At 43.0% G+C, this 15164-nt stretch overlaps 1 protein-coding gene across 1 annotated transcript; it reads right to left on the bottom strand.

Moving 5' to 3' along the window:
• Positions 1-420: 420 nt before the first annotated feature.
• LOC106320119 (uncharacterized protein At3g43530-like) lies at positions 421-2634 on the bottom strand. The gene is made up of 6 exons (XM_013758485.1): positions 2570-2634; positions 1832-2014; positions 1604-1736; positions 1384-1527; positions 1155-1266; positions 421-1073 (listed from the first exon to the last, which is right to left on the bottom strand). The coding sequence occupies exons 1-6, from the start codon at positions 2632-2634 to the stop codon at positions 421-423; spliced, it is 1290 nt and encodes a 429-aa protein (XP_013613939.1).
• Between the last annotated feature and the right edge of the window lie 12530 nt (positions 2635-15164).

Here is a 15164-nt window from a genome sequence, read left to right as displayed (position 1 = left end):
CACCTAATCTAAACAGTTCTAGAAATAACCCAAGTCTTCAACAACAAACTATAAAGTCTCAAACAATATAATTCTTCAACAACAACCAAGAAAGTCATGGGAGAATTCAAGAAAGCCATACAAAACGAATAGAGTTCAACCGATTACTTTGTCTTCTTGTTCTTTCTACCTTTCTTCTTGCCTGCCTTCTTCTGGGCTGCCTCCTTAGCTGCTGCCACCTTCTAAGCTGTCTCCTTCTCAGCTGCCTTCTTCTGGGTTGCCTTCTTTGTCTGCTTTTTTTCACCTTCCTTCTGCTTGGCGTCCTTCTTCTGGGCTGCCTTCTTCGTCTGCTTCTTTTCACCTGCCTTCTGTTTGGCGTCCTTCTCCTGGGATGCCTCCTTCTTCTGGGAGGCTGCCTCCTTCTTCTGGGCTGCCTCCTTCTCAGCTGCCTCCCCCCATCTTCAGGCCTCTTGTCCAAATGCGACTCCTTCTCGATGGTTTTGGCTTTTTCAAAGAAAGTAATTCTTTTCCATCATCTTTTCTCACTCTCTTCTTTTTCTTGTCCTCAGTATTTTTCTTCTCAAGTATCTCAATCTCGTGCTTCTCAGCCGCTTCAGACATCTCTGCAGTATCATCCGTGTCATCATCACCATTACCATGTTCAATCTGCACTTGGTTTGCAATAGCGAGAACACTATCATCCTTAGAACCACCATCTTTATCTTCCTCCGATGGAGTATCACCACCATCTTCTTCCGATGGATTATCACCACCATTTTCCTCCGATGGATTATCACTACCATCTTGGTCGGATGGATTATCACTTTCCCCTTCCGACAGCAGTTCACTCCTTCCGGGAACACTCACCCTAAGACTTTTCACTTCGTTTTCTACAAGAGCTAGCCGGTTAGACAATGACTTGACTTTTTTGTTCACTTCCTTAATACAATCCGAGATTGCATACATTAGCCGACCTTCCATCGCTTTTAAAGCCTCAGCACCAGGACCCTCCACCGAATATGCATCAGTCTGTCCAGATTCTGCATTATTGGATCCTCCTCCAATAGCAGGAATGGTGGGACCTTCAACTTGAGCTGTACGAGCCGCAAAATCGATGCCGAACTGTTCTTAAAAGAAAACTTGTTTCTTCCCTTTCTGTATTATCTTGGTCCAACGATCGACTGCTACATCATCGTTGTCATCGGCCCAACATCTTTCCTTGCCCATCCCTATGCTTTCCAGAAGTTCCTTCTCAGCCAGTGTTTCTACCAAGATACTCACAATATCCTGTGCCAAATACACATAAAACATTACTTACCTTAGTTTCACCAAGTTTTCATAAGTCTCTTCTTCTTGTTTCGACTTCACATAAAACATCAATTACCTTATATCACCAAGATTCACGTTCACTGCATTCAAACTGAATGCCTTCGTTCCACCTTTGCGTTTGTACTGCATCTTGCACATCCGCGGGCAACCAGGGGGAGCACCATTCACACTTTCTCGGAAATGGTTCCTCAAGCTTGGAATTGCCTCAAAGGCCAACAACTACGAAAACACAACAAAAAGACATTATTATCAACTTAACAATAAGACAACTAAGGTCAAGAGAGCTTAAGAATACCTCCAAAGGAATAGGAAAGCTTGTAAAAACCCAACTCGTCGGCACAACCCCGTTGCATGTCTCCAAGAAGCTAGAGACATCCTTCAAGTTATGTTCGAATGCATACCGCCCCAAGGGAACTTTACACACGCATCTAGGTGATCAACAACAGTCTTGAAGAAACTGTCCACAGGTTATGCTCCCTCTCCACTCTTTCGGCCTCCGACGAGGATGCTAGCTAAGAAGTACAGAGCGGCCATCTTTAGACGATCCTGAGATGGCTTTGATTTTATTGCCAACATCTGCTTCTCCAGGTCAGCATATGTAACCCTTTTCCCTCCAAAATACTTTATCATGAATGTTGTACCACCCAACCTCTCATGGTTGGGGGGATACTCATGGCAGTATAGTCCAGAAGTGAGTCTGAATTCTCTGAGAGAGTATCGGATTGGGACGCCATTAACGATAAATCATAACTCATACTTCTTCGCTACACAAGCTGATCCAAAAACGAGAAGCCACATTCCCATCCACTTCTGCATTCGGATTTTAATATGGAAGAAATGTTGGAGCTGTGGGTGCTCTATGAACCAGTCTACCTCGGCCTTTTTCAGAATTGTTTGTATATTTCTTATCGCCGTGTCAATGTAACATTTTCCTGAAAGCTTTAAAGACTTTTGATACTGGCTTGAAGGAAAGTGCATATTAAGCGGTTCCATGCCTTCTTCTTCGTCATCCACAATCTGAACTCAAGTGAAAACCGGATCACGAACGACATATTACGACCATCAACTTAAAGTTTCACAAACTTGGACTTAGTTAAGCAATCATAAAGTTGAAGTTTTTCATGGTTTCACAAAGTTTGTACATCTATATTGTTGAAGTTCAACTTAGATTAACAGTCATCAACACACTACAACTTTTACTTTGTTTCTCAATATTACACTAACTCGACTCAGTTTCATGTTCTCCTATTTGAATACTTACCTCCTTTGCATGTGCCTCATGTTCTCGTACTGATTGGGTCGTCCTTTCTTCACCTTGTTCGTCATTTCTTCGGGGCTCCATTTCATCTCCTTCTGGAGCCGGCTCCTTCTCTTTTTCTCCGGCTTCCTTTTCTTCGTCTCCGACTTCCTTTTCTTCTTCTCCGACTTCCTTTTCTCCTTCGTTGTCTTCTTCTACTTCACTTGATTCCTTCTCTTCCTCTTTATCACTAGATTCCTTCTCTTCCTCTTTTTCACTTGCATTTTCTTCGCTTTCATCTGCATCTCGGGGACTTTGCTCGGTTTCGAGGGCGACAGATATGTTGATGGTGCTTGGGTTTGCTTCATCCCTACTAGCTTTTCCTTATTCTGATTCTGAACCATCGCCGTTTCTTCTATTCATACATTACTCGAGCTTTCTTCTTTCGCCTTTGGATCGTCTCGATTCAACATTATTTGGGTTTTGATTCTCGATTGAGGACTCGCGATTGAGTAGGGTTTTCAGAATTTCAAGAAAAAGCGAACTGTCGAGACATGGAGAAATGAGTTAGAGACAGTGAAACCTTGCCCTTATTATGCTTTTTACAAGTTCATTTATTACTTTACTTTTCAACCTCAATTTTCAACCAATAAGGAGAAGAAAGGGGAAACATATTCGATATTTCAAATTCTGGAAGTGGGTATCCGATTTTGTTTGGTCGGTATTGGGTTCGGGTTTGGATGGTACTAGGTAGAATTGTAGTTATCAAAGTTTCTCTTGGTTTCGTTGTCTTTTACTAAATTTTCCTATTTAAATAAAGATTAAATAAATCATTAAAAAAGGAAAAGTGCTAGAGAATACTTTTTTTTTAAGAGCACTGGAGCAATTGATTCAGGAAGATGGAGAGAAGAGTTTTTTTGTATGAATTGGGATGGATGTTTTTTTTTCTTTGTAAAGAGGAAATGAAAATTTTGGGTAAGTGAAAAAAATTAAAATTTTGGCTAAGTGTTTTGCCTCCAAAGCAACTTTCCCGCTATAACAGTGATTTCTGGCTTTATTTAGGGAAAATATTTAGTAGCGCGAGTTTAATGCTACAATAGAGTTAGGATCTGATTTTAGACATCTTTAGTAGCAGTTGGTGAATTCGTGCTACCGTGAACTGCTACCAATACCGATATTTTTTGTAGTGTCTAGTTGTGTTGAAAGTGCATGGTGTAAAGGATCAGTTTCAGATGGGAGCAAACAGAGAAGGTTAACACAACACTTGTAATCTTAGAACATGGAACTGGAAATACTTGAGAGAAACAAGTTCAAAACTCCAAGGAAGTTTCTCTCCAAATTTATCCTTCATTGTATTTTACTTGTTTTTAAAATTCTTTTTGTCTGATTCATTTTCTTTTGATTCAGGTAAAATGGATTTGCGGACAAATCCTTTTGAAGAGGGAGAGTATGATACGCCCTGGATTGAGCACCGTCCTGCTTGGATCATGGACACGGACCAAGGTGGCCTTCTTGTTTACCATCTCGACCAAACCGAAGTTTTCATGTCGGATCATGCCAGTCCTACTACCCGAATCATACCATCTTATCATTTCCATACTGACCTGATTTTCCAATCGGATCATGCTGATCAGACCATCCGTACCATCCCATCCAATCACCCCGACTGTACCGCACGTGCTGTCCATCGTATTGACCCACAGACGTCCGTATTGGAGCTCAGTCTGGAATCACGGCCTAGAGATTGATTTGATCGGCCCATTTCACTTCTTTCCCAGTTAATTCAATATTCTAAGACTGATAATCAAGCCAGATTTAACTTGGGACGAGAAGAATCCGAAGATGTTCATAGATTTTCTCTTATGGCCCTTTTGGTGCGTCATGCGTGTCCCGAAGGCTGTCCTGACATCCTTGCTTCAGTTCCCGACCCATTGATGGATTTCTCTCATCCATATTTCACTAAGGCGTGGAAACTCATCTGTCTGAAGACTTGTTTCAGACAAGTACACATCTTGGTCATGAAAATCAACCGGCGGGTCATGTGGAGTGTCTGGTGTGTGTGTGGATCGTCCCGCGTGTGTCCTATCCTTCCCATCATGGACCTGCACGACCACAATGAACCTGGACAGGAGCCGAACGGACATATTGACTAGTCTTCTCCATTTTCCGTGCCTTGACCAGATCTGGTCAATGTTGTAGTTTTTATGTCTTGTTTTTACACATTTCTCTTAATTCTCTTTGACTCAAACTAGTATAAATATGTAATCACATCCAAGGAATAAATCAGATTGTTTTCCCCTTTTTTTGTGAGTTTATCTCTTTGTTCTTTGGTTAGAACACCTCTTAGTTTTCTTGGTGTGGTTAGCTACAAGTTAAACGCCTCTATCTTGTTGGACCGGTGCGTCACATCCGGCAACAGATCAAGTTTTGCTTCCTTGTCGGACCTGTGAGTCATATCAGGCGACAATCAAGCACCCTGGTAGTATCATTGGGCCATCCGCAACCCTTTGTTTCACCGTTCATTCCATCAGTTCTCCTTCCTCACCGATCGAGTCCATATCTTTCCTTACCGGTCGAGTGTTTTTTCTTTAGGGCGCATCAGAAAGGATCGGTAAAAAGACGACACGGCCTTGGACGACCACCCACAAGTGAGGACGGAAACAAGAGCAGCTTGGGATTCATCTTTCTCAACTAGGAATCAGCGCTAGAGTTGGATTGAGGCCAGCTAGAAGATGTCCCGAGTCCTTATATACATCCGGATCATTCCTTTTTTGCGGGGTTAGAAAAGGAAGTAAGGATATTTCCAAATATCCTGAAGAATCCCTGACATAAAGGATAAACAGTGAAAAGGAAATCTGATCCTCGCTGAAAAAAGGGAAATCCCTCCTATAAAAAGGAAAATTACAAAAATACACACTCTTGAAGAGTAAGAAGACCATCGAGTATCATCAACCAAACGGGAACCAGCCTCCTAGTCTATCCCCTCACATCAACGCACAAGCTCCTCCTCAGGAAACATCAGAGCTCCAAGCTCCACCGTCTCGTAGACGCCATCAGAAGCCCAGAGCTTCTCCGTCTTTGGCAAGAAGTCAGCGGTTCTATATCGCTAGACCCTGATCTGGAATAGGGGAACTAGTCCTCCCCCGGGTTCAGAGTGTGGCTTCGGCCTGAGTGGAACCCGGGATCGCAGAATTACTGGAGCGATGTCCTGCCTAAGGGAAGCCTTATGAGAATGAGCAACTCCGGTTGGCTTGAGTGCACAAGTTATTCCCTGAGTTCGATGACGAAATCGAGCAATAAGGGGCAAACTGTTCGATGACGATGACGAAATCAAGCAATAACGGGCAAACTGTTGGGGGAAAATACTCAGGTATTAAATTCGAGCAATAAGGGGCAAACTGTTGGGCAAACTGTTATTCCCTGAGTTCGATGACAAAATCGAGCAATAAGGGGCAAACTATGGGGGAAAAATACTCAGGTATTGAATTCCTCCAGAACCCTGGCAGGACACCGGCCTCTGGGCCCCCGCTAAGAGGAACCCCAGTTCCCCGCTACGGAGTTCTACGGGTCCAGTCCCTAGGACCCCCCTTCCCCCGAGAAAAGAAAAACTTCCGATAAGGAGAACCTTCCATATTTCTGAATATGGAAGAGTTTAACCTACTCCAACCGACTAAGGCCCACCTTAAGAAGACTATATAATGGGAACCTAAACCTTACAGCAAGGGATCGACACTTCGAGACTTAGAGATTAGAGCTAGGCGGCTAGAACTAGGGTTCTTACTTAAAACTGTTGTAGTTCTAATTCTTTGATCTAATAAAACGTCTCTTTCTACTTTCTTACTTGCAAATCAATACAAATACTCATGAATTTTAAGCCTTGTCCATCGTTCTGTGGTACTCACAAAGATCCTACACAAAAATCCCCTAACAAGTAGAATATTTCCATTTTTCTTACGAATGGCCATGTATATTGAAATACTTCCTCTTTTTCTTGGATATAGGAAGATTCCATCTTGTCTAAGCTGGTTACATTATATTAAGGAAGATTTCAATTTATCCTTAGGCAGGAGAAATCACTGGACCTGGAAGCCGGAGGCAGAGAACCCTGACCCGTGGACAGGACCCTGGAAGCCAGAGGCAGGACTTTGAGCCGGGGGCATGACCCTAGAAGTCGGAGGAAGGAAGTTGGAGTAATCTCTTCATGGATTATTTTTTCCCAACAACGGGCATGTTGATGGGATTTGTTGATGCGTGTTGCCCCATGGGTTAACGCTTAGCCCATTTGCCCCTGCTTTCCTCGTTCTCATGTCTTCCTTAGAGGTTTGTGAAGGTACATGACCTTTGAACTATTTCTTTAGAAGCTTATAGAGGTGCATACCCTTGGAAACATGTAGAGGCCCGTAGCCTTGGAAATCTTGAGAAGCACGTGGCCCTAGCTTCATTTAGAAGTATATCATGGTACATTGCCAGAAAAAGGGGTAGTAAGGTGATAGAGCTTGCTTTTTTGTGGAGTCATTGGATTTGAACTCCTTGTAAGGTGAGCAGCCAAAGATCCAGAATCTGGGATCCGGAACCTTAAAGCTGTAACAAGGAACCCAGAGGTTTGGCTTTCTTTTGGATGAATAGTTGCGGGAACATGTGTTCTCCGGCTTCTTTTACTCCCCTTTGCTCCAAATGAGTAGAGGATATGAAGACCAGTACTGTAATAACCCTCTTTAAGGAGTAAAACGCAGACAAGGAAAAATCATCTAATAGCCGAGAAAATTACTCAAGTAAGTGGAAGTCGGATTGGTCTTTTCCCGTGGATGTTTGTGGATCCCAAGGTACATAAGAAAAATTATAAAGTCTTAGAATAGTTTTCCATCTGAAGAAATAAATTCTTCGGGAAGTTTAGTGGATTGAAATTGCTCGCGGTTCGGCCTAGAACGTCCTAGTCGGATGAGAAAGTTAATCGAAAATTTATTATAGGGCCTTAAGATAGGAATGACTTAGAATTATTTTAGAAATGTTTTGGTTTAAGAAATCTAGGTTTTTGTCAAGGAGAAACATTCCCGCCAGCTCGTTTCAGCTTATAACACGTTCGGGATTTAAATACGGCCCATTTGGGCTCATCTACGATGTGTTAAGCATATCCGGAAGGTTTTGGAGGATGCAGATGCTTGTCTACCTCCTTAAGCAGCTAGAAATATGTTATTCCTTTACTGGATAAGCCTCCAAGCAGCTCTTGTTTATGTCCTATTGGTTGAATTGGTGGCTGGCCACAAAACTTGTTTTAATTGGACAGATTTGTGGCTGCACACCAATCTCTCTCCAATAGTTACCTTCTCCTGAGCTCATTCTCCACCTCTATAAATAGCAGACACCCCCTTAGTCATTTCTCATGGTTAGAACCCTAACCATAGCAACTCAAAAAAGTTGAAACCCTAAGGTAAAATTTTTTGTCTTTAGCTTTCTTTTTATTTTGCTTTTTTCTTTCTTTTCTTTATTTTCTTAATTAGAACTTAGATAGTCTTTCTTACCCTACCCTTCCTGTATTTAGATTTCTAAAGCTCTAGAGTTTTCCGATAAAAGTTTAAAGTGAAGCCGACCGCGAGAATGAAGCGGTTCCAGTCCGAAACTTTCATCTAAGTGTTGAAGTGTGTCTCGGTTATGGGTTAGGATTGTTGTGTGTGCGACTAGCGCCTGCAAAACAAGAGTATTGGTTGATGCATTGGTAAGTTGCGCGTTTGATATATAATGTTATGATAATGATTGATGTTTGTGAAAGATATTGAGTTATATCGTCGGGCCTCAGCTCGAGGGGTATAACATGATTGTGATACATTGATGTTTTGTTGCATATACTTATGTCATTGCACAGTATTGTTTGGGCCTCGGCTTAGATAATATAACATGTTTGATCATATCTTAACGGGGAAACCCGTAAATCCACAGACTTGATCCGTGAGTGTCCGACACTCGGGTAGAGTATCGTGAGAGTCATTGGTGTCCACTCGAGGCCCGTGCCTTGTCCGGGGCCTTACAAAAATTAGTTCCAGGCAGGAAGCAAACACACATGTGATAGGGCTAGCTACCCTCAACCGTGTAACTGCATGACGATGCGGGAAGTGTGTTATCCGGGCCATCGGCTTTTTAGACTTTGTGTTTAGAGTCAATGGGCGCAAGAAGGGATGTGTTATGGAGTTCGTATCGAGATAGGTACCAATGGCGAGAGGCAGTCCTCGACGATGGATAATGATCTAACCACTCGTGAAGAGTGGATGCTTGTTTACGTGATTGCTTTATTTTTGCATTGCATATTTCTTAATATAACTGATATTTGTTGCTTAATGTTTGATGCATAATGGGGGGATAAATAATTGTTAGGAAACCCGACTTAATGAGCAAAATAGTTGCTCATTAGACTCTTTGTTATGCAGGTAACCCGTAGTAGGTTCAATTTTGGATCGGAGGAGCACAAAGATGTTGGTGTAGATTTGCTACCTTTTGCAAACATGTACGCTTTGTAATATGTAAGATATGGTTTTGAACATCTGCCGAGCATGTATAAAGTTTGATGTGGTTGAACTTAAAGTACATATGAATAAGAAAAAGGTTTGTGAAATGCTTGGATTCCATATGATATTAGTCCTAGTCCGTGACGAACTAACTAACGGTTTCAAACTCGGGTTGCAAAGCCTTAACTTGGAATCGCTAGGAAACCCGTTCTTGGACATATGATCTTGGGATTTCAGATCTGATCTGGGAACCTCGGATCTATTGTTTGGGCACCTGGTAGTAGTATCTTCGATCTGGTTAGAGTTCATTAGTTCGTCGTGCATGTTCTTGGTTGATTGGTGCATGGCAAACTAATTAACTTTTACTTAATCTAGATCGGGGGTGTTACAACAAAGGTGGTATCAGAGCATGGTTCACTTTGCTCACTTGGGAACCTGTTTTCAATAATTTATCGTGTCAAAGGTGTCACAAAAGGTAGAATAGGAAACCAACATGATCATTTGTTAGATAAGTTGGGATTAGTACTTACCCTGGGTTGTACTGCATTATGTTTCCAAGACGTACAAGGAGTGAGGAGCCAATGATGACACCACCAAGATATGGACAATGTAACTCTGAAAACCGCAGAGTCTATTCAAACCTTGAGGTAACATATGATTCTGCGATAGCACATGGAAATAACCATTATTATGAACCCGAAGATAAGTCGACCGGGAGAAATCTGACGGATACACATATGGGCTATGAGCAAGAAGAACGATACGAGGATTTGAGGGAGAGGAATCATGCACATGATATGTATGGATCGAGGCGGAATTATGCAACAGCACATATTCCAAGGCGGAATGAATCTGAGTTCAGGCACCGAGAAAAGACGCCCGAGCCAGGTTGTAGGCAAGAACAGTGGACAGTTGGGAGTTCAGATCCTCTAATTGTATTAGTACAAGGATTGCTAGATAGACTTGATCATAGAACCGGTGAATCATCAGAGCAAAGACCATCATCCCCTCCTGATTACCTAAAGATGATCACGTTAATGAAGAAGTTTGGAATCGTTAGATATCCTGGAGGAACAGATCCCTTCGAAGCGTCAGCATGGCTGAGGAATTTGGAGAAAAAACTTTCGGGCCATCCACTGTCCTGATAATTTCAAGAAGGATGTGTCAACATACTACTTGACCAAAGATGCTTCTGATTGGTGGGATCACGTGGACGAATACTATATGGGAAGAGAGATCAACTAGGAAGATTTTAAACGAAGTTTGAGCGGAAATACTTCACACCTGAAGCAAAAGACTGGCTGGAGATTCAATTCTTGGAGTTAACTCAAGGCAACCGAAAAGTCAGGGAGTATGAGACGGAGTTTACAAAGGTAAGGAAATATTCTCCTTATGGAGCAAGGATTGAAGATGCACTAATTCGAAGGTTTATAATAGGATTGAGAGCGGATTTGGCTAGCCGACTACAAGTAGTGAATTTTCATAGCCTCTATGAATTGACAAAGATAGCGGTAAATGTTGAAGAAGGTATGGAAAAGGAGCAAGCCATGATGAAGCATGCAGAGCCATCTCGCAGAACTGAAGGGCTGGGAATACGAAGAATGAATAATATAGTACAATTTAATCGAGTGAGAGGCCGAGGAAGAAGGAATGACGGACGGTTTAGGAATGGACCAGATGTGTGTTACACTTGTGGTGGTACATGCCATTTTTCTAGAAATTGTCCTTATAGTCAGGGAAGGAAGGCTCCTGATTATATTACTTGCTTCTCGTGTGGTGAGAAAGGGCATTATGCCAACAGTTGCCCCCATAAGAGTGATACCACTCAAATTACCCTAATGAGTGATTTATACTTTCTCAAATAAGAGGTCAAGTTGTAGTACTTAGGGATCGAATTCACAGGGAGCTAGGGAACCTATTAAATCTAGTAAGGTTATTAATTCTAGGTGTTTGTTTAAAAGTAAATAGCAATCCTAATTGAGCAAGTCTATTGCTCTAGTAACAAGATGATTGGGGGTGTAACTTAATGGAAGATATTAGATGCAGGGTTTCTATTCAGGTGTTGGAGATTATAATCCTATAGATGCCTAACAGTTGCATGCATGATATATTACAGCTCAACTCCTTAATCACAGTGATCAGCGATGGCAATGTTTCACTGGTTAACTAACTAGATCTTGGATCTCAACTGTCGTCTTTTACTCCCAAGAAAGTGTCGATCGATGATCCTATAGGGAATATCGATACACCTTTCGATCGATAAACCTTTCGCAATATCGATCAATTGTCAGATGAAGATATCGATCAATGCTTCTAGCTAAGCCCTAGGCGTGGGTTGATAATGCTCACTAGTCTCCTAGATCAGCGGTTAGTTCTCTCTAGCAGTCCTACCTTGACAGATTAGATTCAGTACTGGATGATCAAGGATGCTTGACACATGCTAATTCCTAGGTTCATGTTCTAGTTAGCAAGGCTAAAACAAGCAATAAGAACGATCAATCAACGAATATCACAACTTACCAAATCTATAGTTGGGGCAGATCCCTCTAACTTATTTAAACCGTGAATCTAACAAGTAAACTACTCAGACATAGCTAAGCAATTCATAACACAAGATATAGATAAAAACTGCATAGAATAGAATAGATGAATCAATGGAGTTCCAATCACAAATCTCTATATGATCTTCTCTCCTCTGAAAGTAAGAATACAATGGTGGCTGAAAAACCCTTAAAAAAAGAAGAACTCATTTGCCTCCTAACACTTAGGTAAGTATATAACTATTAGGTTAAAAACTCGTCAGGGGTAATCTTGTAATTTGGTGAAGCCTTGGGTTTGAAGTCAGTTGGAACCAAGTCGCGCGTTCCGCGTCTCGACATCAATCGATGGTACAGGATGTACATCGATCGATTTCTTCTTCTTCGTATCGAGCTCTAATGGTCAGCTCGGATGAAATCTCTTTTAAGCTCCTAAATGCTCCATAATCATCACTTTACTCTAAGATACCTCTGAACCTGAAAACATACCTAATAGGATAAAATATATAGTATATAGATAGTAAAACACTTATATACCATGGATGAAAATGGGTCAAATCCATGGTATATCAACTCCCCCAGACTTACCTTTTTGCTTGTCCTCAAGCAAAACAAACAGGCAGTCTCTCTGAAAGAGGTTTGAAAACAACAGGGACTTACATATTTAAAACATATAAATCATCACCTCTACAATGTCGGAAACCACATCTAAAAAGTCCTTGTTGGGGTGGAAAATGGTTACGACGAAGTTAACGTCCAAATCCCCACAAAATACAAGTATGTCTTTCCGCAACAAATCATGCTCGGTCGAGAAAACGTCGCAACGTATGTTCCAGAGATAAAGCTTCGTTCGAATTCTATTTAGATCAAACATAAGCTATCGGAAACATACCCAGACCAGCTACGGATAGGTTTGAGTATGACAATCAGAACACGGACGAACCAAGCTCGATCATTACGTAACTACCGCCCATGCATGCTGTCCGGTCGCAACGTAGCGACCGAGCTCGGTTGCTACATAGCGACCGAGCATCCGTTCCACTCGATCGCTACGTAGCGACCAAACTCGAGCCAAGCTCGGTCGCTACGTAGCGACCGAGCGTCCGTTCCACTCGGTCGCTACGAAGCGACCGATCTCGAGCCAAGCTCGGTCGCTACGTAGCGACCGAGCGTTCGTTCCGCTCGGTCGCTACGTAGCGACCAAGCTCGAGCCAAGCTCGGTCGCTACGTAGCGACCGAGTTCTTCCGAAACGTCGATACAACAGTTGTCCATGCATTCTCGTCTATCCTTCGATGCTATCTCCCGAAGACCGTAGCGAACCTATTTCATGTTTCCCGCCATTCTAAGTCATCGATCAAACTTTGCGGTAAAAACCGCGGAAAGTTTGTTCTTTATCGAAAGAAGCCGTAAAAAACGCTTCTAGTCAGAAGACGGCCCAAAGGGACCAAAGACATGACTCGAGGCCCAACTTATGATTTCTTAACCAACAGCCCGGAAGCCGCATGACGGTTTACGCTTGGTTCGCAAGGAAAGATAAATGTCAAGTTTCCGCTGATAAATACAAAATTTTGAAGATAATTATGAAGATCGGAAAAAATGGAATATCTGGATTTTTCTGCTATGACGGCTTAAGGGCAGAAGAGGAAAAGCGTAAACCAACCTAGGAGCAAGTATATAAGGAGTCCTAGGCGAGAGGCATGGGGGGAGAACTTTTTCAGAGCAAACTTAGCACTTAAAGCAATTAGGCATATTTCTGTTTTTGTTATTCGAGCTGCGACTCAATTAGGTTATTGCCGTCATAGGGTTTTAGAACTAGGAATCTCGCCGATAGCTCTCATTGCCCAGACTCTTACCTTGGTGTAACGCTCAAATGTGAATTCAGAATAAGATCTACTTTGCTCTCTTTTCGTTTTCTTACTTTTCTCGTCTTTTATTTCGTGTTCTGATTGCTTAGCGTGTGGTATTAACAGATCTCCGGGACCTCTGGGAAATTAGGGTTTTCCTAGTTTCCTAATTTAAACGGAAATCGACAGTGCGAATTTCGGTTCCCACAGTTTGGCGCTAGAAGGAGGGGGGGGGGGTACAGATCAATCTAACTCTCAACCACATCACGCTCAACCAGACATGTCAACAGACGACGCAGCTAACGTGCAGACTCCTCTTAATGGAGGCAATGGCACTGATCTCCACACTCCAGCAGCGGATGTATCTGCGCCCAACGCACCAGCCAACGCCGCGGCGCTCAAAGAGTTTAAAAAGATGTTCGCCACCTATGAAAAAAGGTTGGAAGAACAGGACAGGCTCGTGAGCACCTTGACCAAACAGGTTGAAACCTTAACGGCAAGGACTCGAGCAATCCGTCCCCAAGGAACCACTAAAATCTGCGGGAAAAAAATCTACATCGCCACCCCACTCGATAGACCTAGAGTCGCGCGGGAACGATCTTCGGGTCAAAACCCTAGCGAAAAGTCCCCCGTCGAAAAGGGGAACCCTGAAAATCTTCCGCCTCCCGCAAAGGATTTGAAGGATAACGAAGTCGAACACGTCGACCTGGATCCTAGCGATGTCTCCAACGATACTGATGAGGACGTCGACAGACATCCAAGAAGGACCAGAAGCCGATCTGCTCGGGAAAGCTCTCCGTTCGACAAACCGATGACAGAAGAGGAGGAAATCCTCTATTGGAACGAACAAGAAGAGCTGGCTGAAAAGCAAACCGAGCTCAATCGCAGTAAACGCCGACAGGCTCGGAAATCTGCTGACGAGACATCGGATATCCGCGATCTTCGCGATTATAACACCAAGACTGCAGCAGAAGTAAGAGCCGTAAGATCCCAAATCCATCACGCTACTAGCGCTGCCCCAGAGATCGACAGGCTGCTGGAAGGGGCTCGTAAGACCCCCTTCACCACTCGTATCTCAGATATGAGGGTATCCGATCCGGGAAAAATCAATGTACCGAAGTATGACGGTACGACCGATCCGAAGGCGCACCTTCAGGTTTTCGACATTACGATGGGAAGAGCGAGACAGAAGGATGGCGAAAAAGACGCCGGCTATTACCACCTGTTCATCGAGAATCTGGAAGGAGCAGCCCTCGAATGGTTCGCACGCCTTAAGCGAAAATCTATCGGGAGTTTCCGACAGCTCGCGTAGGAATTTCTCAAGCAATACTCTATGTTCATAGATAGAGAAATTTCCGATGTCGATCTCTGGAGTCTGTCCCAGAGGGAAGACGAACCCCTCCGCGAGTTCATCAGCCGATTCAAGCTGGTAATGTCTAGGGTCAGCGGGATAAGCGACAAGGTGGCCAATGACGCGCTCAGAAAGACACTCTGGTACAAGTCGAAATTCACCAAATGGATAACCCTCGACAAACCGCGAACGATCCAGGACGCCCTCCACAAGGCGACGGACTACATCATAATCGAGGAAGTAACGAAAGTCTTATCGCAAAAACATAAGTCGACAAGACCATCCTCGAAAGACGTGGATCTAAAAACTAAGAAGAAGAACTCTCGTAACGACAAGTATGTCCATCACAAGGGGGAAAATCTCCAAGGAGCGCACAATTACGCGATCAG

This window comes from Brassica oleracea, unplaced genomic scaffold (assembly GCF_000695525.1).
Source record: "Brassica oleracea var. oleracea cultivar TO1000 unplaced genomic scaffold, BOL UnpScaffold00817, whole genome shotgun sequence".
Classification (NCBI taxonomy): Eukaryota; Viridiplantae; Streptophyta; class Magnoliopsida; order Brassicales; family Brassicaceae; genus Brassica; species Brassica oleracea.
The sequence above is the reverse complement of the archived record's forward strand: the minus strand, read 5'-3'. Positions and strand labels throughout refer to the sequence as shown.

Coding starts and splice junctions, on each gene's coding strand:
- LOC106320119 (XM_013758485.1), bottom strand. CDS start 2,634: ATGACGAACAAGGTGAAGAAAGGACGACCCAATCAGTACGAGAACATG. Junction 2,015..2,569: donor ATGAGGCACATGCAAAGGAG/GTAAGTATTCAA, acceptor ATACTCTCTCAG/AGAATTCAGACTCACTTCTG. Junction 1,528..1,603: donor GCTTTCCTATTCCTTTGGAG/GTATTCTTAAGC, acceptor GTGTTTTCGTAG/TTGTTGGCCTTTGAGGCAAT.